Genomic DNA, 24,212 nt, shown 5'->3' with positions numbered 1-24,212 from the left:
CTCAAAGTCCTGTGCTGAGCTGGGTGCGAGGGCAGGGCAGTGATGCTCAACAAGCCCAATCATCTCTAGAGCACACCCCAGGTGGGGAAGACCGCATTCCTGCAGGGTTCCCCTGGGCTGTGATGACCGGAGCTCTCAGTTATAGAGTGGAGATAATTACTGCGTAATTGTAGAATTTCTTACCAGGCTCCAAAGTGTTTTGTAAGACACTGTACTTCTACTGAAGTGAATGTTTTGAAAGATCAGCTGTTAACGGCCTTAGGAAACATCCCCTTATGTGCCTAAGCAAATGGTTAAGTCCATTGTGTGATTGACAGCTCAGGTTGACTCTAGGGGGGGATTCGGGAATCTGTGAGCTCCAGGATCCCCCCAGATTACGGGTTCTCCCCATTGGCTCCTCGTCCAAGCGAAGGCCCCATGTGTTCGGACTTGCGGTTTGTCTGGTGCCGAGCTGGACTACTGCTGCAAGAACACGTCATTTTCAGGGTAAACCTAGCCTGACGTCTCACCACAGCCTATACCCTGCTCACCTTCCCTGTGAGTGGCTGAGCAATTGATTGTTCATGCAAGGATTTGCGAGGTGACGAATGTATCAATGCTTAAGGCTTCGTGTTTTAAACCATACCTGTTATCTTAAGGGCTGGAAGGAGGGCAATATGCAGGTGTGCTCTGGAGCATCAGAGAAGAGAGGAGAATCTGGAAACAGATACAGAAGGCAAGGAAGCAAAAACAGATTTTTAACTGTCAGAAACACAAGAAAAATGGAATTGCAATTAAGGTTAATAATTGTCAGCACTTTCAGAGCTGGGAAACAGGTGATCTTTGCCCCTGGAGCTGGCCTAGTATATGTATGTCTGTGTGTGTGAGTGCACGTGTTGGGATCTAGCTGGAGACTTGTTGTCGGAGGCAGAGGGCACTATCTGGGCAGGAGGAGACATGGCTTGGTGCTTTGTGCTGGGATTCGTCCTGCTGCTGAGCTCTTCTTCCTTCGGAAACAGCACCACCGCCGCGCCAGACGGTAAGGAAACCCGCTGCTTTCTCTATAACTGGGCACAGCTTTCAGGGGGAGTAAAACCAGATCAAACGACAAAGACCTACTTTTATTTTTGTGTAGAGCTGTCTTTTTGGAAATGTAGGATCGTGCTGGATGACACTGATCCTTTTATAACATATACCATATATATACCATATACCGTATATACCGTATATACTGTAGTAAAAGCAGGTTGAGCTACTAACGTACAGCACTTAATGTATGATCAAACACGGCACAGACACAGTATGTGAAAACATTATTTACAGTAGTTATGGTACATCTATATAAATGCAGCGGTGATTGTAGGCACCTTCATTTACAGTTGGCTTTTGTCACATCTTTTAAAAAGATGGTTTGATTGCTTTTCTGAAACCATTCTCTGTAGCCAGCTGGGTAGCTTGAATGAGTTTGTTTTCTCTGCAGAAATGTCACAGAAAACAAAGATGCTCATTCCAGATGTTAAAGTGACAATTGTGAATACTCCAAATGAAGCCATTCTCAGAGTCCCTCTTGATCGTTGTTTTGATCACTCATTGTACTTGCTGGAGATGTGGGTTGTTATTTGAATTATCTGGGGGTTTTATCCAATGAGCTCTACAAAAAGGGTAGATGCAGGCCTTGTTTAAAAATGTTTAAAAATAAAATCATCTGCTTGCACAGGTGATCAGAGCTCATCCAGGCAGAAAAATAACATCCAAAGACAGAAAGAGCTCCTTCTTTCACCTGGAAAGTCCTTTTGGGCACAAGTTCTCCTTAAAGGAAAACATATGAAGCTTCCAACTGGTTTGTCAGGAGTGTAAGATGCTTTTCCGAAAGCTCCAGGCTTGAAACCGAAAATGGGACACACTCTCTTTTTCTTCCTGCTCTCTCACCTTCCATTGTGTCTGGGATCTGTTTTCAGCGTTCTGCGGTTCTGTGGAGGACTTCAACGAATGCAAAAACGCTTTGCAGTATACAGGGTGTGTGGCCGACCGAGGGAATTGTTTCTGTAAGGATCACAAGCCCTTCTGCAGGTAAGAGTTCAGGTGCATGACCCGGCCAGGAAGAGTGTACAGAGCACCACAGACCCCGACCCCCCCAGCATGTGACCAGGCTGCATGACTCCCAGCCCTGGTCCTGCTGGGAGGGGGGGGGGGGGGGGTCTGTGTGTGTCTTCTAGCTTTTGTTCCGGCTGGGTGATTTTCTAGCCGATTTGGGTGGGTTTTCTATCTAAAACTGTCCAAAACAGCTCCTAAATGCACGAGAGGGATTTGTGATCAATGGTATCAGCCCCGTACTGTACCTCGCTCCTTCAGAGCTTCAGAGCTGCCCGTCCCTGCTCAACTGCAATGGAAACCGGCAGACACAGGGCGCCCCCTGGTGCTAGGGTTTGGGAAACCCTAGAAAGATGTCACCCGCTGCAGAAAGCACTGCCTACAGACCAAAACTGTGCACTTTCATTTAAAAGCTCACTCAAAACCCACCTGTTCAGTGCGTGAGCATGCCTAGCCTGCAAAGGAACGAGTTAAAGGTTGATTCGCTGCTGAAAAGAGAAAAAAAGAAACGTTTCAGCTGTGGAGCCTTCTTCGGGTGGGACGTCTCTCCTTTCTTCTCTTTTCAGCCTGGAATCAACCTTTAACTCATTCCTTTGAAGCCTACGCCTGCTCGCGCGGCTCCCGACTTGAACTATATCTTAGGATATTGTGCTGCTCTAAATCTCTGTGTATTTGATTGTATCACTTGTTGTAAACTGTGTTTCAGATCAGTATTGTACAATAACCTTTGCACCGTATATTTTTTTTTAAACTGAAAGAACCATTCCATAATTCACTCCTGCTTCCATTGCTCTCTGTTGTATTGGTGGTGCCCTTTTGGTGCAGTTTCCCAATGGCGTCTCTGAGAACACAACAGCCTGAGTACGGCTGAAAAAGAGACGAGACCCTCTAGGCAGCGTACTTTATTTGCTCTGTGGATCTTTGTGGTCCGGCTGTTTATAGAAGAAAGTGAGGATGTCAGCTCCAAGAATGTAACTTGATATCTTGTTCCAGATATCTATAGTTTATGTAAAATTCTTTATTTCCAGATTTCTATCATTTTTATAGTTATTACAGAGTCCTATAATTCTTAAGATTATCCCAGATACCCGTGATTCCTATAATAATTCTTAAGATTATTCCGTATTTATAGCATTCCTTATTTTATTCTAGATTTCCACAAGTTCAATGATCATTTATAATCTTAATCTAGATTAATCTTGATCATTTCATATTCCATATCATTTCATATTCCTACAATCCCAAAGATTATTCCAGATACCCGTGATTTTTATCATTATCTCTAAGATTATTTTCCAGATTCCTATAATAATGTCTAAGTCGTCTCCAGCAAAAGTGGTTCCTAAATGATCGAATAACAGCAAAGAGAATACAGCAGCTCTACGCGGAGCCCCGGGCACAGCAACGTCCGAATCCTGTTCTCTTGTGTGTGAAACACACACGCAGACATTAGATCATCGCAGGAGGACATTTGCCTCCTGGAACGTGTATAAGACACCATGCGAAAGAAAAAACGACACGGCTGTGGCCTCAAGCTTGTAAGGCTCTAAAAACTCTGGTGCTGGCACGGGCCGTGACGTAGGCTGACAGGATTGCTCGGCTGTGTGCTCGTCTTTTCTCAAACGGCCAATCGTTCCGGACTTGTCTCTTAGCGGACAAAATAGGAGTATAGGCTTTGACAATGTTTATTAAGAGAATGTATCGAAAGGGGGTAGGTGCAGTGTATATGAACTGGGAGTGTGGAACTCGCTTCCCGGCCATGTGACAGAAGCCCGTACCCTGGCTGCTGGCTTCTCTCAGGGTCGAAGATCTTCGGATCAATGAGCTGCTCACTCCAAGCGGGAGGGAGGACTCCTGCTCTTGTTTCTAGCCTCTCTTACGCAGTGTGAATCACTAAAAGAAAGACCCCTCTTTGCGTGTTGCCTGCCTGCCCCTCCCCAGATGCAACAACTACAGACAGGGAGGTGTCGACTACTGGTATCTGGGAACGGGCTGTGTGCAGGAGTGGAGCACCACCACCCTGATCCTGGTGGCTACCCTGCCCGGCCTGTGCCTGGCGCTGCTGGTGGGAGTGGCGGTCCAGTGCGTGCACTACTGGCGGCTGTGTGAGAGGGCGCCAAAGAGCCCGGAGGCGGAGGAGGAGAGGTGAGTGCTGAGGACCAGCGGGAGAGATGGCAAACAGGGCCCTCAACATCATTGTTTTTTATTTTCTGCGGCTGTGCTTGACTAATGCACTGAGCATTAATACGCAGGTCACAGTTCGGTCCGGGTCAGTTTATTTGTCAGATGCACAAGTGCAATGAAGTGCTTATTCGCAAGTGTGCTCCCATACAAAGCCATTAAAGGAATCACCAAAAACATAAACACAGAACAGAAGCAGCAACAACAACAAGTTAAATAACATTCAATTTAAAAAAAAACATCAGTGTGAGCCGATCAGTAGAGGTAGAGGTCAGTAATCTGACAGCTTGTGGGAAGAAACTGTCTCTGAATCTGGAAGTTCGTGCCTTTATGCTCCTATAACGCTTACCAGGGGAAATGGGGGAGAACAGTGAGAAACCAGTATGACTGGTATCCTTAGCAATACTTCCAGCCTTCCTGAGACAGTAAAATGGCCAAAGGTCACAGGTCAAATTAACTTTTGTTACTTTCATATACTACAAAGATTGTGACACATCACCTTTTCCCACACCAACACACACACAAATAAATAAATAGGCATGTTTCCATAGTGAGGTGCATTCTGGGGGTTATGGAATATGCTCCACGGTGGTATTTGTGCGTTTCTGCTGCAAAGCACTCAGCGTTTCCCTGCTTTGGTTTGTTTTTCCCCTGTTCCCTCTAGGCAAAGCAAAGGACCCAAACTGTCCACGAGCCTCCCAGCCAGGCCCGTAGCAGTGAATCCATACTCCAATCCTGTCTTCAATCCTGAGCCGGAACGTTCTCACTGGCAGCATGAGCAGCCCTGGAGGGCGGTAGGAAACAGGCTAAGCAAAGACACTATTTTCCTGGAGGGTGGGGGGGGGAGACTTTTGATCAGGACTAGGATTAGGCTCAGAGATGAGTGGATGTGGGAGAGGAGAAGTCTAAGTGCTCCCACTGGCTAAGTGCCCCCATACCATCTGATGCGTGCTGGACAGTTCTGGGCTGATAATACTTTCTGATACAACATGCAGGTCTCACACTTGTATAGAGCGATCAGTTTCCCAGTGAAAGGTTGGTCAAAATGACTGCACACAAGAACATACTGCTGTAGGCTGTGAATGCGAAGTCAGGGACAGTCAGTCCTGACAAGTGACTGCAAGTGATTCTGAGCAGAGCGAAAAGATTGCACTTACACTAGAGACCTCTAGAGGACACTATTGGACAGAAAATGTAAAAAAAATGATTAGATTACTGGAATACTGCTACTGCAGTGTTTGCAGTGGTTTTAGCAGTGCTGAAATACTCACTATACTGTGCATGACTGGGCCTCCAGCTGGAGTATATAAGAACACAAGTACGGGTTCAATCAGAGGAGGTGTTCCAACCCACCTTGCTTAGTTGGTTATAATAAAATAGCATCTTACTGATCCAAGGATCTTAGTCAGCTGTATCCTGAAGGATTGAAGGGGATTCATAGATGCTGCTAGGCCAGGCAGTCAGTTTCATGCCCCCGCAACCCTTTGTGTAAAGAAAAGAAGTGCTTCCTGATTTCTGCCCCACATTGTCTCCCTTGAGCCTCCACTTGAGTCCTTGGGTCTTGTTTCATCTCTGTTCCGACATTAATCCCCTGGGATTGCTGCAGGACCCTGCTACAGTGTTGCTGGAAATCTCAGCTCCTTTTGTTTTTGAGGGTTGAAGATGCCAAGGTGTAAGTCTCTGACGGGGCCAGTCTGTTAACCTTTCCTCTCCCTTCCAGAGTATCCAACGGTCACAGGCTACACACCTGCAATCCCCCCTTCCAGATAATCGGCCACCATTGGCCCCCAAGGGAGAGCTCCCCCCAGTTCATGGCCAGGGCTGGCCAAGGAGGTGAGGGGGCGGTGCTGAGGAATTCATCACACAGCTGCATACCGACCCTTCAGCCACATACAGCAACGCTGTGGTTACCGTGCCTCTCCAAGGCTTTTCAGATGAAAAAACAACTCTCCAATAAAACTTAGACATTGAAAAAATAGAGCACCACTTATATTGGTAGCAAACGGACACCTCAGAATTTTTTTGTGTACAGCATCAGTATTCACCATGTAGCCCGTACTGTTAGGTGTGAGATGTTACGTAATGCCATCTCTTGTAAAATACGCTATATGGTAATTTGTATAGTGTATTGCTCATTGACTAGTGAGAATTCAGCTGTCTGAAGCCTTTCCAGAGGAAAAAATGGTCCTCACGCAAAATGAATTTATTTTCAACAGGCACAGACCAGGAGCTGTTGAACGTTTCCACGTTCAGCTATGTGATGGCTTGATGTTTTTTTTAACTGGGACAATCAACCATTAATTGAATGGCTCACAAGGCGGGCAGCAGCTGAACTGAATGCACGGGCAGAGTGGGAAGCTGCACGTTCTCCTGCTGACTGTTCTCCTGCGGTTCCAGCTATCTGCCCCACCGGACCCAGGACCGGACCCAAGACCAGGTTCCGACGCAGGGCCGGTTCTCCCATCCTCAGTTTCCTAGCGGCGCACCTCCGGTCCGGAGGGACCCCCGGGAGAACCTGTCTGATGGATCTGACGAGGACACGGCGTACGAGTCCGCACTGCCCTCTCCCGGACACAGAGCGATACCGGTGGGTATGGCCAAGCATCTTTACGGCACATCAGCCAGCTGTCCCGCTCAAGTGACCACAGAGATCCGAGCGCAGAATGCGCAAGGAAGATGAAGTGCAAGGCGCTTGCTTTGTGTCGCTGTCTTACGCAGTCTTTATTGTCTTGGCGGCTGTTCACAGACAATAAATGATGTTTATTGTCATAGATGAACAGGCGGCTGTTCATCTATGGATTGGCTTCATCACTCTGCTCTCCTCCCCACTGAGAGCTGGTGTGTGGGGAGCGTTCTGGCGCACTATGGCTGCCGTCGCATCATCCAGGTGGGGCTGCACATTGGTGGTGGTAGTGGGATTCCCCATCACCTGTAAAGCGCTTTGAGTGGAGTGTCCAGAAAAGCGCTATATAAGTGTAAGCAATTATTATCATTATTATAATTAAGCAATTATTCACGGCAGGGAACTCCTTACACGACTCGGTGCTCTTAATGAACATCATTGAAAAAACCCCACACAAAGTACGAAGTGGCATGCTGTCATGACAGTGAGGCGGTCGTAGTGACACACCTGATACTGGTTTAAAACTCAGCCAAGGAAGGTGAGACTTGGAATGGAGATCGTGAATGAAAAGGGATGTTGAAATGTGGAAGGCACAATGTAATTTTGAATGAACTGGCCTATAAAAGAGCTGTTAGGGAAGCAGTAATGGAGAGTTTGGAAGCATACCCTTCTTTAATTTTTGTTTTTAAAATGTGAGATTGAACAATGTGTGCACAATACATGTAGTTACCCAGGTGGCAGAGTGCTTTTTAGCACAATAAGGAAGTCGTAATCACTGATGTACATTAGAAAAAGCAGTGGTCCTAGCACAGGTCCCTGCGGTACCCTACACACCACCTCCCAGTCCAGGGGCCTGCACACTTGTCACAAACGCTTGGCAACTGATCACGTGACTTGCTGGTAATTACCCATGTGGCAAAAATAGTTGGTAATTCCAGATTTATTAAAAAACATATCAGAATAAGAAAACATCTAGCTAGCTGATTTATTTCTAAAGATCAATCTATGGAATCAATCTCCATAGCAATGAAGCTTTGACTTTGAATAAGTGGCTCTGTGGCTAAGGATCTGTTCCTGTGGCTGGGAGGTTGCCGGTTCGTATCCCGCGGCCGGCAGAGGAATCCTACTCCGTTGGGCCCCTGAGCAAGGCCCTTAACCCCAACTGCTCCAGGGGCGCTGTGTAAATGGCTGACCCTGCGCTCTGACCCCAAGCTTCTCTCTCTGTCTTTGTGTCTCATGGACAGCAAGCTGGGGTATGCGAAAAGACAAATTCCCAATACAAGAAAAAAATTGTATATGGCCAATAAAGTGATCTTATAAAAAACATTATAAAGACATTTCATTGCCAGCAGTTACTGCTGCAGTAACTTTGATCAAACTTTGATTGATTGATAGAGATGGCATGCCCTACATACATCTGTCTTTATTAGTGCCTTTTCTTGTTATTTTTAATTAATGTAATTGACTCTTTGTTCTAAGTTGACTTACATTGCTCCCATGTGTTCAGGTGGGTATTTTACCAGAGCAATTCAGGTGAAGTGCCCCGTCTAGGGTATAACAGCAGAGTCTGGCCTGGGATTCGAACCCACAACCCTCGAGTTACCAGTCCGGAGCCCGAATCAATACTGCTCTCTTCTTTGTGTTGTAGGGAAGACCCTGCTCTCTTTGTGTCACGCTGACAGTGAGACGTGTTGGTTTTGTTTTGCAGAGAGGTGCTGTGCCCCTATTTCCTTACAGAGGTGCTGCCACACCTGGGTACCCCCAGTCAGACTACAACACACAGATGCAGGTGCCCAGGCCCCAGATCAGACAGCAGTAGGGTCCCCCAGAGAGAGGGGAGGTCGCTGCTCTTCGGCTTCTCCACGGTTGCGTCCGGATGCACTTTCCCTTCCAAACCAGAATGACAGGACAAGCTGAAGCCTTCATGTTGGCGAGAGCTGTGGGCTGTGGTGGAAAACACACCGGTGACTTGATGTCTCGTGAAAATTCGGAAGATTGATTTTCTGGTTCAGAGAGAGTTAACTCCCCACTTCCAAACACACACACACACACATATTAGGTTTTCTGTCTTTGCGAGTGCGGGTGTGTGGCATGCAGACTGGCGCACTCAGGCTGCCATCCCATTATCCAGGTGGTGGCTGCACATTGGTGGTGACAGTGGGATTCCCAATTACCAGTAAAACCCTTTGAGTGGAGTGTCGAGAAAAGCGCTATATAACTGTAAGGAATTAGTCATAGTGGTAGTAGTAGTAAGTATAATTTATTATAAGTTTTAGACATTTAATATTGAACAGTACACGCGTCTCCCACCCAGTCCGTTACCAGACAGCTGTGCCTTCCCCGAGTGGGTGGGAGCCATTCAGAGCCTCTCCCGGAAAAATAGGGTGTGAGGGGGTACCCCCCCCACGCTGGAGGGGTGGCCAGTCCACACACGCACAAAATTAACTTCTTTTTAACCTCATCTTTTTAGAGCCATGTGTTTAACTAAGGGATTAGTGTTCACTTAAACTAGATTAATGCCGAGCAGCAAATTCCAGACGTGTTAAGAATGCAAATTTGTTCTCAACGCACAAACCTGCCTAAACCCGACATTTAAGTAAGTCTAACAATTTCTTTCGAAGGCGGAGCTCTTTCTGGGAAGCTGTCCACGGCAATACATTTCCTTGCATCTCCCGTTTCCTGGTCTTTATGCTATATCAGATGTATTTAATAATACTGTACCTACTGTTTAACCCTCAGCTGAAACTAAAAAAAAAAAATGTTTGATATGTGGGATAATTTGTTGTCTTAAATTGACATTTCATGTGTTGAAACTTCACAATAAATTGTGCAGTGCTTCTGCAGTATTTCGCACAGCCAATAAAGAGGAGTGTTTGATTTTCATTTCTGGCATATACTGTTTTCTGTTTTCACAAGCTCTCGCTGTCACAGTGAAAGCTTAGCAGTGGCTTGAGAAAGCTGTCAAACGTCATAAGTGATGTTTTTCAAGCACCGATTGCATTAGGAGCCACTGACCCTCCACTAGGGTTATTGTTGGTTAAGCAGTTCACCGTGTTGAGGACTGCGAGTTCTGTGGGATGATATCGTTCTCTCTTGACTATTTCACAGATGTAAGGGCTTTCCTTGTCCCCAATAAAGCCACAGATCTTAAATGGTCAGCATCACTGATTATCCAGTTTCTCTCTGCCTGGACTGGGGGAAGACAGAGCACTCCCTTCAGAGAAAACGGATTCATTTCCCTTGATATGTCACTTCAAAGCCAAGTTTCTTTCACCCTGCTGGTTTCCAACACACGGGGACTTTTAAAAATGCACCTGTCTGGCAAAAGAACATGTCCTCATTTTACCCTGAAAGGCGTGCCAAGATTGTCTAGGGGTGTCGTAAAGCCTGGTTGCCTAGGAAACGTATTGAATTCCACAGCCTGTACTACACTCTCCTCCTGGTGCCGCCCCGGCCAACCCGAGCAGGACTACATTTCCCAGCATGCTTGCCTGCCTCTCACCACCCACCCGAGCATCTTTGACGTTTATCATTTACCCGACTATTAATTCACCGAGCCGTCTGCTTCATACGCCGCTCTATGTGCTCCATAAATATGCTAAATTGTGTTAGGCTCTAGTAATTTTCTCAGTTACCGATTCATTGTAGCGATCGGCTATTTACTACACTCTTCGCTGCCTTTTTTTTTTAAATGACAAGTTTATCTAAAAATTTCGCCAAAAAGGAAAAACGACAAAAAAATCGCTTAAAATAGTTTCTCGTTTGTAATGTTTACGTACCAGGTCTAGATCTCATTTCTAAAAATATAATTCGCAGAAGTTAATTTAAATGGCTATTTAAAGAGGAGGTCTGTTTTAATTCTTTATGAAAAATCGAGATTTTGCGATTTTTAAAAAAATCCGGCGTATTCCTAACGGGACAGAATATAGTTGCAGGCAAATAAAAACCAACAATTCTGTGATATATTTATCCGTATCTAAAATATACCGGTATATTTAAAGCCCCAGGAGGATTTGGACGTGGGTAGGCTGCAAGCTAACAGCCCACAAGGCTTTTAGAAATCATTTAATCAGAAATCAATAAAACCCGTCCCTATTCCGAGCGCGCTCATGGCTGGGAAGGGGTTGAGCCACACACACGCACCGACAGCACAGTCTTTCACCCGGCAGCATCAGCAAAGAGCGGAGCCGCCATTTTCCCCCGCTCTGTCTCTATGGCGAGGAGTCGCTCCTCCGCGCTGCTGCCCTGCAGCGTCTAACCCAGAAAAGAGCACGGGAGCCGCTCACTCGAGTGACGTAAACAGACGGGGATCTGCGGCGGAGGAGGCCGCGCGCGCTGTGTGTGCTCTCCCCCCCCCTCCACCACCACCACCTCCTCCTCCTCCTCCCCCCTCCCTCCCCTCTTCTCTCCCGTCAGCGCGCAGCCTGATTGGTCCAGGCCTGGGAAAGAGAGTTCGAGAATCCAGAATGTGCAGGCCTCGGAGTCCGCGCGGCGGAAAAAAATAGCAAAACAGTCCCGAGACAAAGGGGAGAAGGGAGAAAACCTTCCTCGAGGCCGAAAGGAGGGAATTCGAAGGCAGGTAAAGGGGGTCTGCGCGAGGGGAAACCGTTGAGGGGGCCGGCGGCGGGGCGGCCGGGGCCCAGTCGGCGCGGCCTGGGGCCTCGCTCATCCCACTCGCTAAGCCGCACAACAAAGGCGGCAGCGGCCTGAGCCTCGCCCGCGTATTTTTCCCCACCGCGGCGCCGAACCTGCGCCCCCGAGTGCGATAGATGCGACGTGCGTCGCGGGGAGCGCCCAGAAAGCCGTGCCGGCGGTTTCGAAACGCGAAGGTAACGTTTCAGACGCGTCGAGAGGAATCGGGGTTTTGCTTCAGGAGGAGGAGGAGGAGGAGGTAGAAAATGGCGGAAAACAAAATGTCGGCTGGCTGTCTGTCGCAGAGCGGCTTCGTCTGCATTGAGGTCGTCTTTCCGGGTGGTTCACGTTCACGTCTCAAAAAGCACCGGTGTTGGGGGATTCTCGTGAAATAAAGTTGAAAGAGACCCGAATCGCGACTTCATAAGGGCCCTGTACTTGTGCATTTGCAGGGTGTAGCGACGTGCTCTGTGGACTAACGATCTAGTGTCTGGTGGCAGCCCGCCTGCAGATAATTAGCGAAGGGAAGCCGCCATGTTTTTCTGTCTGCAGCGGGGAGCTATGGGCAGCCAGACTGACAGGGGCAGAGCAGAAGGGCAGTGTGTGCGATATGAGGACTGTATTAAGTCTGATTAATAGGCATATTCATGCGTTTAAATAAAAAGTAATCCCTTTCATTATTAGCGCAGTTAAATACATTATTTTTTTGTTAATGTGCAACATCAGTGTATTGGGATCTGTTTGCTGCCTTAAAAGTACAAAACACACGAATCTTCTTGGCGTTTGCGTCAACCTCAGAATGTATTTCAAATGCACGAGTGTCTTTTTTAAAAATATTTTCTGGGCAAACGATCGCACCTGCAAACTTGGGTGTAGGTGTGAATGCAAATCTGTGTGTTTAATATATTGTAAGCCGTCTTTTCTGTATTCGTCTGATAATGCCTACTTATATTGTCAGATGGATACAAAAAAAAACATGTTTCAACTTGACACATTTTAAACTTGCACTTCTATTCTATGAATGAATTTAAGAAGGCGTGCATTTTCTGTTTTGGCGGTAGGCGCGCTAACCTGTGGTACACATGCTGCATTCTGTCACTGCTGTTGCACTGCTTATGCATGGCTGGTATCGCATTTGAAGAACAAAGACCTGTGTATATTACTTGTCATGTTTTTAAATAAACTTATTAGCTTTTCAAATTGCACGGTTTTATATTCTGTTTGGCTCGGCGGGCTAAACCACAGCGTGACTGGTGATGTTTACCTTCTTGATGTTTGTTATGCTGCAGCAGTTAGAAACATTATTTCTGTCGCACATGTCCTCATTTGTCATTTCCAGCAACCATGAGCAACCTTAGGACACAAAGCTTTGTAGTTATGAGCTTTCCGAACCGCAGTCTGCTTCTAAACTCAAATTATGAAACACCAGAGCAGTGATACGTAACGTCCCCATGATTGGGTAAATTTACTTACATTTGGGGGTTTCATGATATTGTAATTAGTTGTATTTAAAAATGAATGTTTCTTAACACACTGGTATGTTTTATATTTCCTGATTTGTTTTCTGTTTGTAACTTCTGCTGGAACCCCAGAAAAACTTGAAAACGTGGTATTTTTTTAAAAAAGAAAAACATTAAATCTAATAACAGTAATAAAGCGATAAATGGCTCTTATTGGTTCCGATTTAATATTTGAGTAGCATTTACTGCACTCCATTTATTTTGAGAATTGATTAATTGCGAAACTGACCTTAACGTACCTTTGTGGAGTGGTTTAGGAAGACAGAACAGAAAGCTACATTTACAGCTCAGTACTGTTACAGTTAAAGTATTTAATATTTCTGCCTTTAGCCCAATAATGTGATCTTTGATCACGTCCGTTTCGGAAATTGTCCAATCTGTGCAGTGAAAAAGACCACAATTTTAAAAAGATCCCGAGACTTCATTTTTAAAAAGGAACCCCAAATAATAATAAGGACTGAGATTATTACATTAATACTCGGTCATTTTCTTGCGGGGCCAGTGTGTCTGCAAGTTTCTAGTCCAGCTGGCCTTGTAGTGACAGGAGTGAGCTAATTAGTGGCTTAATTGAACCAGTTAATCAACTTCTTCTAGCTTATCAGGTACTGGTACATTAGATCAGAGATGTCCAACCCTGGTCCTGGAGAGGCCTGGTCCAGCAGGTTATGTTGGTCGCCAGTAACTAAAAGAAGGGATCAGTTCGATGGTGAACAAATAAACGGGTGATTTGCAAAATTAAGTTATTTTGAGATCACCTAGGTTTGTCCCGCTCAAGGGCTTGCATTCCCTTAACTGTATAGGTAACATGCTCGGTTCATCAGTAGTTCACAGGTGTTGCCATTCTTTAGAAATAGGTGATCTGTAAGAGTAACTGTTTTAGGGACCCCTGCAGTAGGCTTCTCATGCTGTTCACTGGCAGGCTTGCCTCATTGGTGTGATGTGGTGGTGCTCATCGCATCACACCATCGTTGCTGAAAGGATGTCAGTTAGATGCGAGCACACTTCGCTTTGTCTGGGTAGAAATTCCCTAGATGGAGGCCTAAATTGTCTTTTTAACACAGACAAAAAAATAATGGCCTTGTTTTCTAAGTACTTAGAAAAGTCTGTGTGAGTGAAAGTGCTTGCAGGTATGCATCTGAGAAACCTGGTCATTTTAAATACAGCAATGATATGTAGAGACTTTGAAAGACTTAAGTCATTATAGACTTTTAAACACTTAAGTTATGATATTTAAGTCATTAGTAAATGCAGTGGACCATTAAACTTTATCACCATTGCCACCCTAGCACCTACAAGGATGGCTCACTACTGAAAGACCATGTAGAAATATTTTTTTCACAGGGGTGTTTTTTGATTGACACAGTGATACCTATTAACTCGTAACAAGTCACTTTATATGGGGCAGTCTGCAGCTGAATACTAAGCCATGTAATTATGTCCTTAGTAAGCAGTTATTTTCACGTTGTCTGTGTGTAGAGATGGAATTGCTCCAGTATTATGTCTTGGAAGCCTACTGGCTGCTAGCAGAGCTGATCAGTTGGTGCCAGATAGAATACAGTTTTAACTGAGGTTAACACCATGTGCAGTGAATTTTCTGTAAGTACGTGAGAGTAGCGTTTTGGCTTTCTTAAAAACTGCACTTGAGTGTGTAACCTAAAAAGAAACATCTTTGTTCCTACCTGTGTGATCTTTCATCACTAGCTGGAACTGTTGTATACGTTCAGTATCTTTGGCCAAGTGGCTTTGTTTAAACCGGGTCGTTTCTTTCTCCTAGGTACCTACCTCCTTGAAGCAAGAAAAGAATCTGGCAAATATTTTTCTGTTTTGTTAGAGAACATTGCATCAAATGTGAAGGTAGGTTTGACATTTATTCTGAATTACTTGTGGTGGTTGTGAATCCAATCATGGCACATGGACGGTGGCTTATTGGAACACGGCTTAAATTATTGATTGAGGATGAAATGTGACAGATGTAAGGTGACAAAGATTTAGCACCTCAGTTTATCTGTAGGAGGGCCAGTGTTGGCTGATGCGTCTTGAATCAAAAACAAAACCAGTCTTGTTGAGAATGAGACTTGGACCTGACTTTAGTGGTCAGGGCGTTCCTTGTGAGCAGTCAGCCCACTGAGAATTTGTAGTGTTCTTAAGTAATGACATTTATATAACATAAACTGGGCAGCAATAACCAGGCAGCAGTGTAGTATCTCAGATTTGTTGGCGATGCTAAGTTACAGCGCAGACGTCAGTGGTTTCGTGTTTGGTAAAGACTGGAAGAAATGGAGCTTCTTGTCTTTTTCCTCTGCTCTGAAGCTTTTGGGATCTCAAAGAACATGGACCAAGGAGGAGGGGGGTTGGAGCTACAGTCGCAGGATTCGAAAATGCCTCACACAATGATAATGCAAGACTTCGGTAAGTATCCAAATGCAGAGCTAAATAATGATGCAATTGGGGTACGAGCTCCAATTGATCATTTTTCTGCAGTTGCATTTTTAAGTATTTTTAAGAGAGGTTCACCTGGCTGATTTGTTCTCTCAGTAGCAGGCATGGGTGGTATGGCCCACATCGATGGAGACCACATCGTGGTGTCGGTGCCGGAGGCGGTGCTGGTGTCCGACGTGGTGACGGACGAGGGCATCACCCTGGAGCACGGGCTGGAGGCGGAAGTGGTGGAGGGCCCCGAGATTGGACAAGGCGACGTTGTGACCGCGGAGGGCGTGATCGTCCCAGAGTCCGTGCTGGGGGCCGAGGTGGCCATCGAGGAGGCGCTGGATTCTGACCACCACGTGCTGACCACGGACCTCATCGCCGAGTCTGTCCGCGTGCCCGACCAGGTATTCGTGGCTGACCTCGTGTCCCATCAGGACGGCCACTTGGGCCACGAGATGGTGTCTGAGGAGGTCATGGTCACAAACTCGGACTCGGAGACCGTGATCCAGGCGCATGAGGGTGTTCCGGCCTCTACTGTCACCATAAAGACGGAGGACGATGAAGATGGCAAGAGCACCTCTGAGGACTACCTGATGATCTCCTGTGAGTGTCTTTACTTTATGACCAGGGCTGCTCGTCAGTGTGACCACTGCAACTTGTCAGTGATGGATTCATAAGCTCATAAGATAATTGCTTTAACGCTTTCCTTTAAGTGATGGTCCTTCGAAGTGTAGGACATGAAACAGGCATCTGCCTTTCCTGTCCTCCTGCCCTGGCTGTGTTTAGCATCTCTTTAGTTAGAAGTTAGAATTTTTATTTTTTAGCTGCTTTGTTGGGATGATACTAGGCAGCTGTAGAGAGTTAAGTCTAGAAGCTGTTCGTTGATTCTGCGTGTGTGCTGGGAGATGTGTGTGGTTGACACGCCTGTTGTTTCTTGACAGTGGATGATGTGGGGGAAAAGCTGGACATAGGAAACACGCCCTTGAAGATCAGTACTGAGGTGACGCAGGATGATGGCTCGAAAGAAGACGGGTTCGGGTCAGAGGTCATAAAAGTGTACATTTTCAAGGCTGAAGCAGAAGATGATGTTGAAATAGGTGAGTCATTTGTATTTCACTGTACTGTGCTGCAGGCTGCACACAAAACAGTTGTGTGAATGACAGGGGTCAAAGGGATGAAAATAGTTTTAGCTCAAAATAGTTTATAAAATGAATTTGTAGACTTTAAATCCTTTGAAATTTTATCTTCTTTTTAATGGCTGGTCTGTGACTGAAACTGATAAGTTTAATCTTGCATCCTTATTGCAAGACATTTTATATGAAAAGAACCAATGTAGGTATAAACGTCTAGACAGTGTTTATCATCTGAATTTGAAAGAAGCCAGTCCTACACTGTTTCTTGAGATGCAGTAAGGAGGTCTTGAGAACTGTTGTTGTTGTGTGAAGGAGGCACGGAGGTGGTGACGGAGAGCGATTTCCACAATGGCCACGCGGTGCTGGAGCCCGGCAGTGTGGGACGGCTGCCGAGGGAGAAGATGGTCTATATGGCAGTCAAGGACACCTCTCAGGAAGACGAAGATATCAGTCAGTATATTCTCAGTTCCCTTTGCCTTCTTGACATCATGCTTTTGATTTGCTTTGTTTTGCTTTTTTGTTTTTTTGTCCCGGGTGATAAATATTCTAAATCCGTGCAGCCTAATTTAACAATTTAAAAGCCTAAGTCTGCATATAAAAAGAGAGACTCTATAAAGTCCATCGTGGTCCTGCTGAGTCCTTTAGAGGCTTAAACCCGAATGTCATGGGGGGGGTTCAGTTCCTGTTTCCATTCCTGTCCAGATTGTGCAGAGATTGCAGATGAGGTTTATATGGAAGTGATTGTCGGAGAAGAGGAGGCTCCCGCTATGCAGGAGACTCAGCTGGATGATTCTACGGTTAACAAGACGTTTGTTCCTGTGGCATGGGCAGCTGCATATGGTAAATATATTTGCAATCTAATACCTCAGGGTTCACTAATTTAATTGTTTCTTTTACATACCAAACCAAAGCCCTGTAAGATGTCTTATTTTTTCCTGCAAATCTTAGCACACAGGAAAGTCTGCTGTGAAGAGGAGACGTTTAAATTGCGATCTTTGAAATGAATGCCCTAATGCTTTCCTGATGAGTTTGGTATTGCTATTTGCTGTTTTTATTGGCTGGCTTTAAAAAATAAACATTTATTGTGAAGGGTAGGTATAAAAAGTTTGTACATGTACCATGATAATTTACAATGCTTCAGATTCAAGATAGTCAGCAGGAAATTCAGGTATAGCCTGTGTATGTGCAAAGCAAAACTAGTTGGACAATATGTAAGCTAAAGGAAAGGGTAATTTATTTCTGATATTGTTATGAAATTAGTTTTGAAAATTTATTGATCTAGTTCTCACACGTAGTTAATATAAAACACCAAGGAATCAGATTGTCTTAGGTCTGTTTCAGAACAGGTTTTTCCACTGTATTCTCTCTCCTGACCAGGTAACAACCTTGACACCAGGTTAGAGAACAAGAATGGAGCAGCCACTCAGTACTTGCAGATCAGCGATAGCATCAGCACCAGCAGGGCTCTCAAGCAAAAGGCCAAGAAGAAGAAGAGGGGAGAGACACGACAGTGCCAGACCGGTAAGGGTCCCTCCAAGCTCTGATCGTTTACATTCTGTGCAAGCCTTGTGCTTTGTTTTACATAAAGCAGTTAGCTGAGCGGGCCTTGTGACGAAGAGCTTGAGGGGTAGTTTTGTTGTAATGTTTCTTGCTGGTTCAGTGTGATATGAGACCATCATGTCTTAAAGTCCCATTAGACATTCGATCTTGGAACAGCCGAGATAGCCCTGCTGGGATGTTTGATTGGTAGGCTTTGGCAATTTGCATTTTTTGCACACCGAACAAAGCCTTACTCTTTGTTAACATTGTGGGCTGTTTTGCAGTTGTTACACTGTCCACTACCTTTTTTTCCTCAGCGGTGATCATTGGTCCCGATGGGCAGCCTCTGACAGTCTACCCCTGTCACATCTGTGGGAAGAAGTTCAAGTCGAGGGGTTTCTTGAAGCGGCACATGAAGAACCATCCAGACCACATGTTCAAGAAAAAGTACCAGTGCACAGACTGTGACTTCACCACCAACAAGAAGGCCAGCTTCCACAACCACCTGGAGAGCCACAAGCTTATCATCAAAAACGAGAAGATCCACGAGTTCACCGAGTACACGCGCCGCTACCGCGAGGCCAGCCCCCTGAGCTCCAACAAGCTCATCTTGCGCGACAAGGAGCCCAAGCTGCACAAGTGCAAGTACTGCGACTACGAGACGGCTGAGCAGGGCCTGCTCAACCGCCACTTACTGGCCGTCCACAGCAAGAACTTTGCCCACGTGTGCGTCGAGTGTGCCAAGGGCTTCCGGCACCCCTCGGAGCTGAAGAAGCACATGAGGACCCACACGGGCGAGAAGCCGTACCAGTGCCAGCACTGCGAGTTCCGCTGTGCTGACCAGTCCAACCTAAAGACTCACATCAAGAGCAAGCACGGCACGGACCTGCCCTACAAGTGCGGCCACTGCCCGCAGGCCTTTGCCGACGACAAGGAGCTGCAGAAACACACGGAGATCTTTCAGGGCCACAAGACTCACCAGTGCCCGCACTGTGACCACAAGAGCACCAACTCCAGCGACCTGAAGCGGCACATCATCTCGGTGCACACCAAAGACTTCCCGCACAAGTGCGAGGTGTGCGAGAAGGGCTTCCACCGGCCCTCGGAGCTCAAGAAGCACTCGGAGACTCACAAGGGCAAGAAGGTCCACCAGTGCAGGCACTGCGACTTCAAGATCTCCGACCCTTTCACGCTCAGCCGCCACATCCTGTCGGTCCACACCAAGGACCTGCCCTTCAAGTGCAAACGCTGCAAAAGGGGCTTCCGGCAGCAGAACGAACTCAAGAAGCACATGAAGACTCACAGTGGCCGGAAAGTGTACCAGTGCCAGTATTGCGAGTACAACACTACGGACGCATCAGGCTTTAAGCGGCATGTCATATCCATTCACACCAAGGACTACCCGCACCGCTGTGAATACTGCAAGAAGGGCTTCAGGAGGCCCTCCGAAAAGAACCAACATATAATGCGGCACCACAAAGACGTGATGTAATGTTGCGCATCCCCTTCCTGGCTCTCGGCGGCCCTTTCTGGATTTGGGATAAACTCGGGGAAGGGTCGAGGGGGGGAAGGGGCGCGAAGTTTCTATGGTAAATGATGGTAAAATTTTAATTAAACGTTTTCCTTGTCAGTGCTGATTCACGCCTTTTCCAGGAATTGTAAAATGTAAAATAACGTCTTAAAACCGCAAAACTAAAAAAGAAAAGTATTAAAGAGTCAGCGAGGGGAGGGGGTGGGGCGCGGGTTGTGGGAGCTGTGTTTTTTTTTTTTCTCCAGTCCTTCATTTTGATTTGCTGCAAAAGAATCACTTGTTAAAACATTCAGGGGTTCAAATAATGTCCCTTTTTTATTACACCTTGCGCATTTAATGCAAACGAGAAACAGAAAACTAATGTGTGGGGTTTCATTTTGGGAGTGGTGCTCATAGATGGTATGTCAAGAGAACTCGTCGAATGGATTTCACTCTGGTCTTCGTTAGGTTTTATTTGGGGGAGTGCTGCTTTTGTCATCCGAAGGAAATGTGTTTTTACATGCTAGGAAGTCTGTCTCTACCAGCCTTTGCACAACATACTGTATCTGTTTAATATTCAGCAAGAAACCTAAGCAGTGTTCATGTGTCAGATATGCAGACGTTCTGCTTGGGATAATCTTAAATTTGTAACGCCATTTCAGATTCAACCTGTAGTTATAATCGAATGAGACCCCCAGATATTCCCAGTAACTGGCAACAGGCTTCCACAGCATCTCAAGCAGGTTTCTGATATCTTTCCTTTAGATACTCTCGTCCTGTGTGCTTACCTTCCTTCCCACCTGATTGTACAAGAAATGTTGCATACTGTCTCATTGCACTGGCTTAATTCCTAAGGACTACAATCAGCTCACTTGTGCAGATGTGCTACACACGGATTAAGCGATTGTTGAATTTGTTATGTATTAAAATGAATAAGACTTGAATGACTGAAGCTGACTTTTGGTATCTCAGATCCTGTTTACTCCCTCCAAAATCCAAATGTATCCACTTTCTCCATGTAATAGTACAATGTCAATTTATATGTGTGTATATATATATATTTTACATTGCACTATATAACCGTTAATTTTCGGAAGTGGTAGGTCAGTCATGCCTTACACTAAAATTGCCTGTTGAATTTAATACTTTTTAATACACTGTGACACTGGATTATTCAGTTTATTTTTTTACAAAATTTCCCCTAGCTCTTCAGAAACGAGTTGCTAGTTGTGAATCTTATGTTATTTAACGGTGTCAGGAAAAGAAATTAGATTGGATCAACAAGATTATTTTTAATTTATTCGACAGTAGTGGGAGCAGGATTTGTGTTTTAAAGCAGTGACTAAAGCATAAAGAATTCTCAGTGGTACAGAAACTCAATCTGTTCAATACTATATGAATCGGTTTTGTTCCTTTTTAAATTAAATTCTGTAGTTCTGAGGTATTTGGAATCCCAAAACTTGCCTGTCATTGAGTGTTTTCAATTGCATATAAACATTTCTTAGTGTCAGTACTTCAGACCAATTCACAATTTTTGAAAGTCCCGGGTTTAGTGTGTGCTACCAGTCCATGATCAGTGCATTAGTCAACTAAATGAGTGTTTACATTGTTGCCTCCTTTTGAAATTGCTTACCTTTAAGGAATTTCCCAGACGTGTTTCTGTGTTGTTGCACAAATAATATGTTGTCTGTTTTATAGATATATATCTGTGTTCAGCATCTCATGTACTTTACATGTTCAGTTCTTAAAGGACCATTGTACTTAACATCAGTGGGATAGGACAGGGTCTGAACAGTTACTTGAACCCCTGAAATATTTGTATGTTTGACCCCCAGTTTATTTCTATTAAAAGGAATCATATTCTTCCCTAAGTGAACCCTGTATTGCTGAAATATTAACTTCATATGAACATGAATAGCAGTGAGTGTACAAGCTGGTGTGCTGGCTCAAATGCAATTTTTTTCTAGATATTTTGTAACTGGTGTACATTTTACAATAAACTACAGATGGCCATAGAGTAACCCATTCAGCCATCTCTTGACTTTTATTTTAAATGGTCAAATCAGTGTTTTAATTTTTTATTTTTTATTTTTTTGTGGTTGAGTGATGGCTGGTAAAGGAGTAACCCAAATAAATGTACATCATTTTTTTAAAGAAATGTTCTGTTCATGTCCCTGGATTTCTTAACGCATTTTGTGCAGAAATAGTTGATGAAAGAGGCCAGGAGGGGGAGGTTTGTGGTGTGCACAGTAGAAAATGAATCATAGGATCAATAATGGTTCAAGAATTGGCTTACCAGGGTAGAGAACTGGATTTTGATTCAAAGGCAAGCCTCGCCTGCTTCCTACCTTCCTACCTGCTTCAAACCTGTTTACATGGTATGTTTTCTATTATAAAAATAATGGAAATGTGCCACTTGTTAATCTTTGTGAGTCATGAACAGTTCCTGTAGGTGCACTTCAGAATTCATTGTGCTGAATGAAATGCTGGATTCAGCCCATATTTATCCTGCCAGAATCAGCAGTTTATAAAAATGAGACTGTTTTAAATGTACTGTTAGACTCTTCACCCCCCCCAAACCGTGGTCATTCTCAAATAGTTTTTCGATCGTCAGAATGCCGTTTCTATCCTGATTAAACGGCATTTAAAGATGCTGCAACCTTTTGAGATGTGATAGCACTGCTTTATAAGTACTTATCTGTATGGAGGTAGTAAAGTACTGTATATAGTTACTGTAGTTTCTATTGCAACTTGTCGCCCCCTTTTCTTTAACTGTACCCCTCCCTTTTCTCCCTGTAAAAGGAACTGACCAGCTAAAATATGGATGCTATAATGTTTAAAAGAAAATAATGTTCACAAAAATTATTCAGTGGGACTACAACTTTTTTATCAAAAATGACTTCCAAATACAGAGGTACTCTTTCTTTAGTTTCTTTTCACAGATTTGCTGACATTTAAAAACACTTAAAAATATTTTGTCATGAGAAAGGCATGGGAGGGTGAATGTTTTTGGAAGACCCAACAAGCTACAGAATGCTGAAATATGAATAGTATAGAAATCAAGGAAATTTGGTTTAAGGAGAAAAAGCTTTCCAGTACTCCCAACCTTAAGACACTTATTCGAGTTTGCGGTTATTTGCTTACATCTAATGACACTCGTTTTGTAAGGTTTCTCTTGCTGAGCTGAAACTGTGCTGTGCCAGTAATTGGACAGTAGATGTCAGTAAGAGTCCAACCCAGCCAGGTTTGTTGATTTTAAAATCTCATGGTAATAACACAGTGTGTTAGTGAACAGTATGTCTGTTGACATGTAACACGGTTTTGTGTGATCTGTTAACTTCTCTACGTGCAGCTTTCATGCCTCGTTTTGTGGTGCGTTTTTGGAGCTAATGTTGTAACGGCTAGGTTTTATTAACGTTTAAAATGCAGCACAACTGACGCGCTGGGGTACTTTATTTTTTGAAGTGCCCCGTATAATGCACTGCTTCCTCCTACTCCCAGTACTCCCATTGTCTCCCAGTACTTTCGAAGTGCTGTATTTGTGTTGGGGATAAACGGAACTTGGCGATGAGTTAAAGCTGCACAAATATACCGGACAGGAGTTAAGGACATAGAAGGTCATCCGAATGGTAGAATTAACGAACAGAAAACAGGAACCACTGATTATGACTTTTCATTTACATTTGTTTTACTGACTTTAAAAAAAAAAACAGACTTTCCTGTTACACCACTGCCTTTTTTCATTTGAATATATACAGTATATTTTAGAAAAGAGTCCAGAATATGTCCCGGCTATTATGCACGAGTTAATGCTCTTAATTCCTCTTGAAAAACGTCTTGGTAATGCAGATTTTTCTGGGTCACCGAACTTCTTGTAACAACAGTAATGTAACAAAGTATTTATCTACTAAGTTAACATTGTAATGGTGTTGAATATATTAAAATCTTTTCTAAAAAAAGATTGGGGGTTAAGCGTTATCTATCGAGCCAGTCAGGTCTAGAGAATCACTGGATACTTGGCAAACTTTTTTATCTTTACTTTGCGTTTGTATTCTAACGCCTGCCCCCCTCCTCTCCCCAGTCTCTTGAAAGAATATATGCCATTGAAGTAAGTCTTATGAATTTTGAAATCACGCGCTCTGATCATGTTTATCAAAACATTCTGAATTGCAGGGAATTCCTTGCTTTCTGCACGACGGAGACTGTTTGCTCCAGGACGTGGTACACTCTTGTTGGGAAGGAGAGTGAGAGCGAAGGAGGACACTCCTGGAATGCTCTTATCAAAAAAAAAAAACAATGAGGCCTCTTGCCAAAGGTAGATTGGAAATCGGCTCCTGTTGTGCATTCGCCGTCCACAGAACAACGGGTAACGTATACTTCCTGAATGAAGGAACGAAACTTGGCCTCTGGTGTTTTGTTGTAAAGTGTATTTACATTAATAACATTTCTAAGTACTGTATTTCAGTAAATCTGAAATACCTGGTTGAATACACACACCCCTGGTTTCACATTCTTAGTGTAATACGCTTACTTGTAGCCTTTGGAAGTTTTATATAATTGAAATTCAGTGAGTGACA

The 24,212-nt window shown here is 44.6% G+C and overlaps 2 protein-coding genes across 8 annotated transcripts; both read left to right on the top strand.

The window, feature by feature from the left end:
• The first annotated feature begins 846 nt into the window (after positions 1-846).
• LOC148828705 (uncharacterized) lies at positions 847-9,738 on the top strand. Its single transcript, XM_088925580.1, has 7 exons — positions 847-1,018; positions 1,938-2,049; positions 4,012-4,215; positions 4,916-5,045; positions 5,972-6,084; positions 6,649-6,838; positions 8,583-9,738. The coding sequence occupies exons 1-7, from the start codon at positions 847-849 to the stop codon at positions 8,691-8,693; spliced, it is 1,032 nt and encodes a 343-aa protein (XP_088781706.1). The 3' UTR covers positions 8,694-9,738.
• A 1,547-nt stretch (positions 9,739-11,285) lies between these two features.
• On the top strand, positions 11,286-21,793 carry znf711 (ZFX family zinc finger ZNF711). 7 transcript variants are annotated; one of them, XM_088924788.1, is made up of 9 exons: positions 11,286-11,453; positions 14,801-14,880; positions 15,337-15,435; positions 15,562-16,056; positions 16,395-16,550; positions 16,902-17,036; positions 17,289-17,426; positions 17,964-18,107; positions 18,443-21,793. In XM_088924788.1, the coding sequence occupies exons 3-9, from the start codon at positions 15,357-15,359 to the stop codon at positions 19,615-19,617; spliced, it is 2,322 nt and encodes a 773-aa protein (XP_088780914.1). In that variant the 5' UTR covers positions 11,286-11,453; positions 14,801-14,880; positions 15,337-15,356; the 3' UTR covers positions 19,618-21,793. The 7 variants fall into 7 exon arrangements, with proteins under 7 accessions (XP_088780914.1, XP_088780909.1, XP_088780913.1 ...); XM_088924783.1 differs by having other exon boundaries at positions 16,899-17,036; XM_088924787.1 differs by having other exon boundaries at positions 11,287-11,453; positions 15,565-16,056; positions 16,899-17,036.
• Positions 21,794-24,212: the final 2,419 nt, after the last annotated feature.

The sequence above is a fragment of the Atractosteus spatula genome, chromosome 9 (assembly GCF_055471065.1).
Source record: "Atractosteus spatula isolate fAtrSpa1 chromosome 9, fAtrSpa1.hap1, whole genome shotgun sequence".
NCBI lineage: Eukaryota > Metazoa > Chordata > Actinopteri > Semionotiformes > Lepisosteidae > Atractosteus > Atractosteus spatula.
Note: the sequence above shows the minus strand (reverse complement) of the source record. Positions and strands in the feature narration are given on the sequence as shown.

Coding starts and splice junctions, on each gene's coding strand:
- znf711 (XM_088924783.1), top strand. CDS start 15,357: ATGGACCAAGGAGGAGGGGGGTTGGAGCTACAGTCGCAGGATTCGAAA. Junction 15,436..15,561: donor AATGATAATGCAAGACTTCG/GTAAGTATCCAA, acceptor TTGTTCTCTCAG/TAGCAGGCATGGGTGGTATG. Junction 18,108..18,442: donor GACACGACAGTGCCAGACCG/GTAAGGGTCCCT, acceptor TTTTTTCCTCAG/CGGTGATCATTGGTCCCGAT.
- LOC148828705 (XM_088925580.1), top strand. CDS start 847: ATGTATGTCTGTGTGTGTGAGTGCACGTGTTGGGATCTAGCTGGAGAC. Junction 1,019..1,937: donor CACCACCGCCGCGCCAGACG/GTAAGGAAACCC, acceptor ATCTGTTTTCAG/CGTTCTGCGGTTCTGTGGAG. Junction 5,046..5,971: donor ATGAGCAGCCCTGGAGGGCG/GTAGGAAACAGG, acceptor TCTCCCTTCCAG/AGTATCCAACGGTCACAGGC.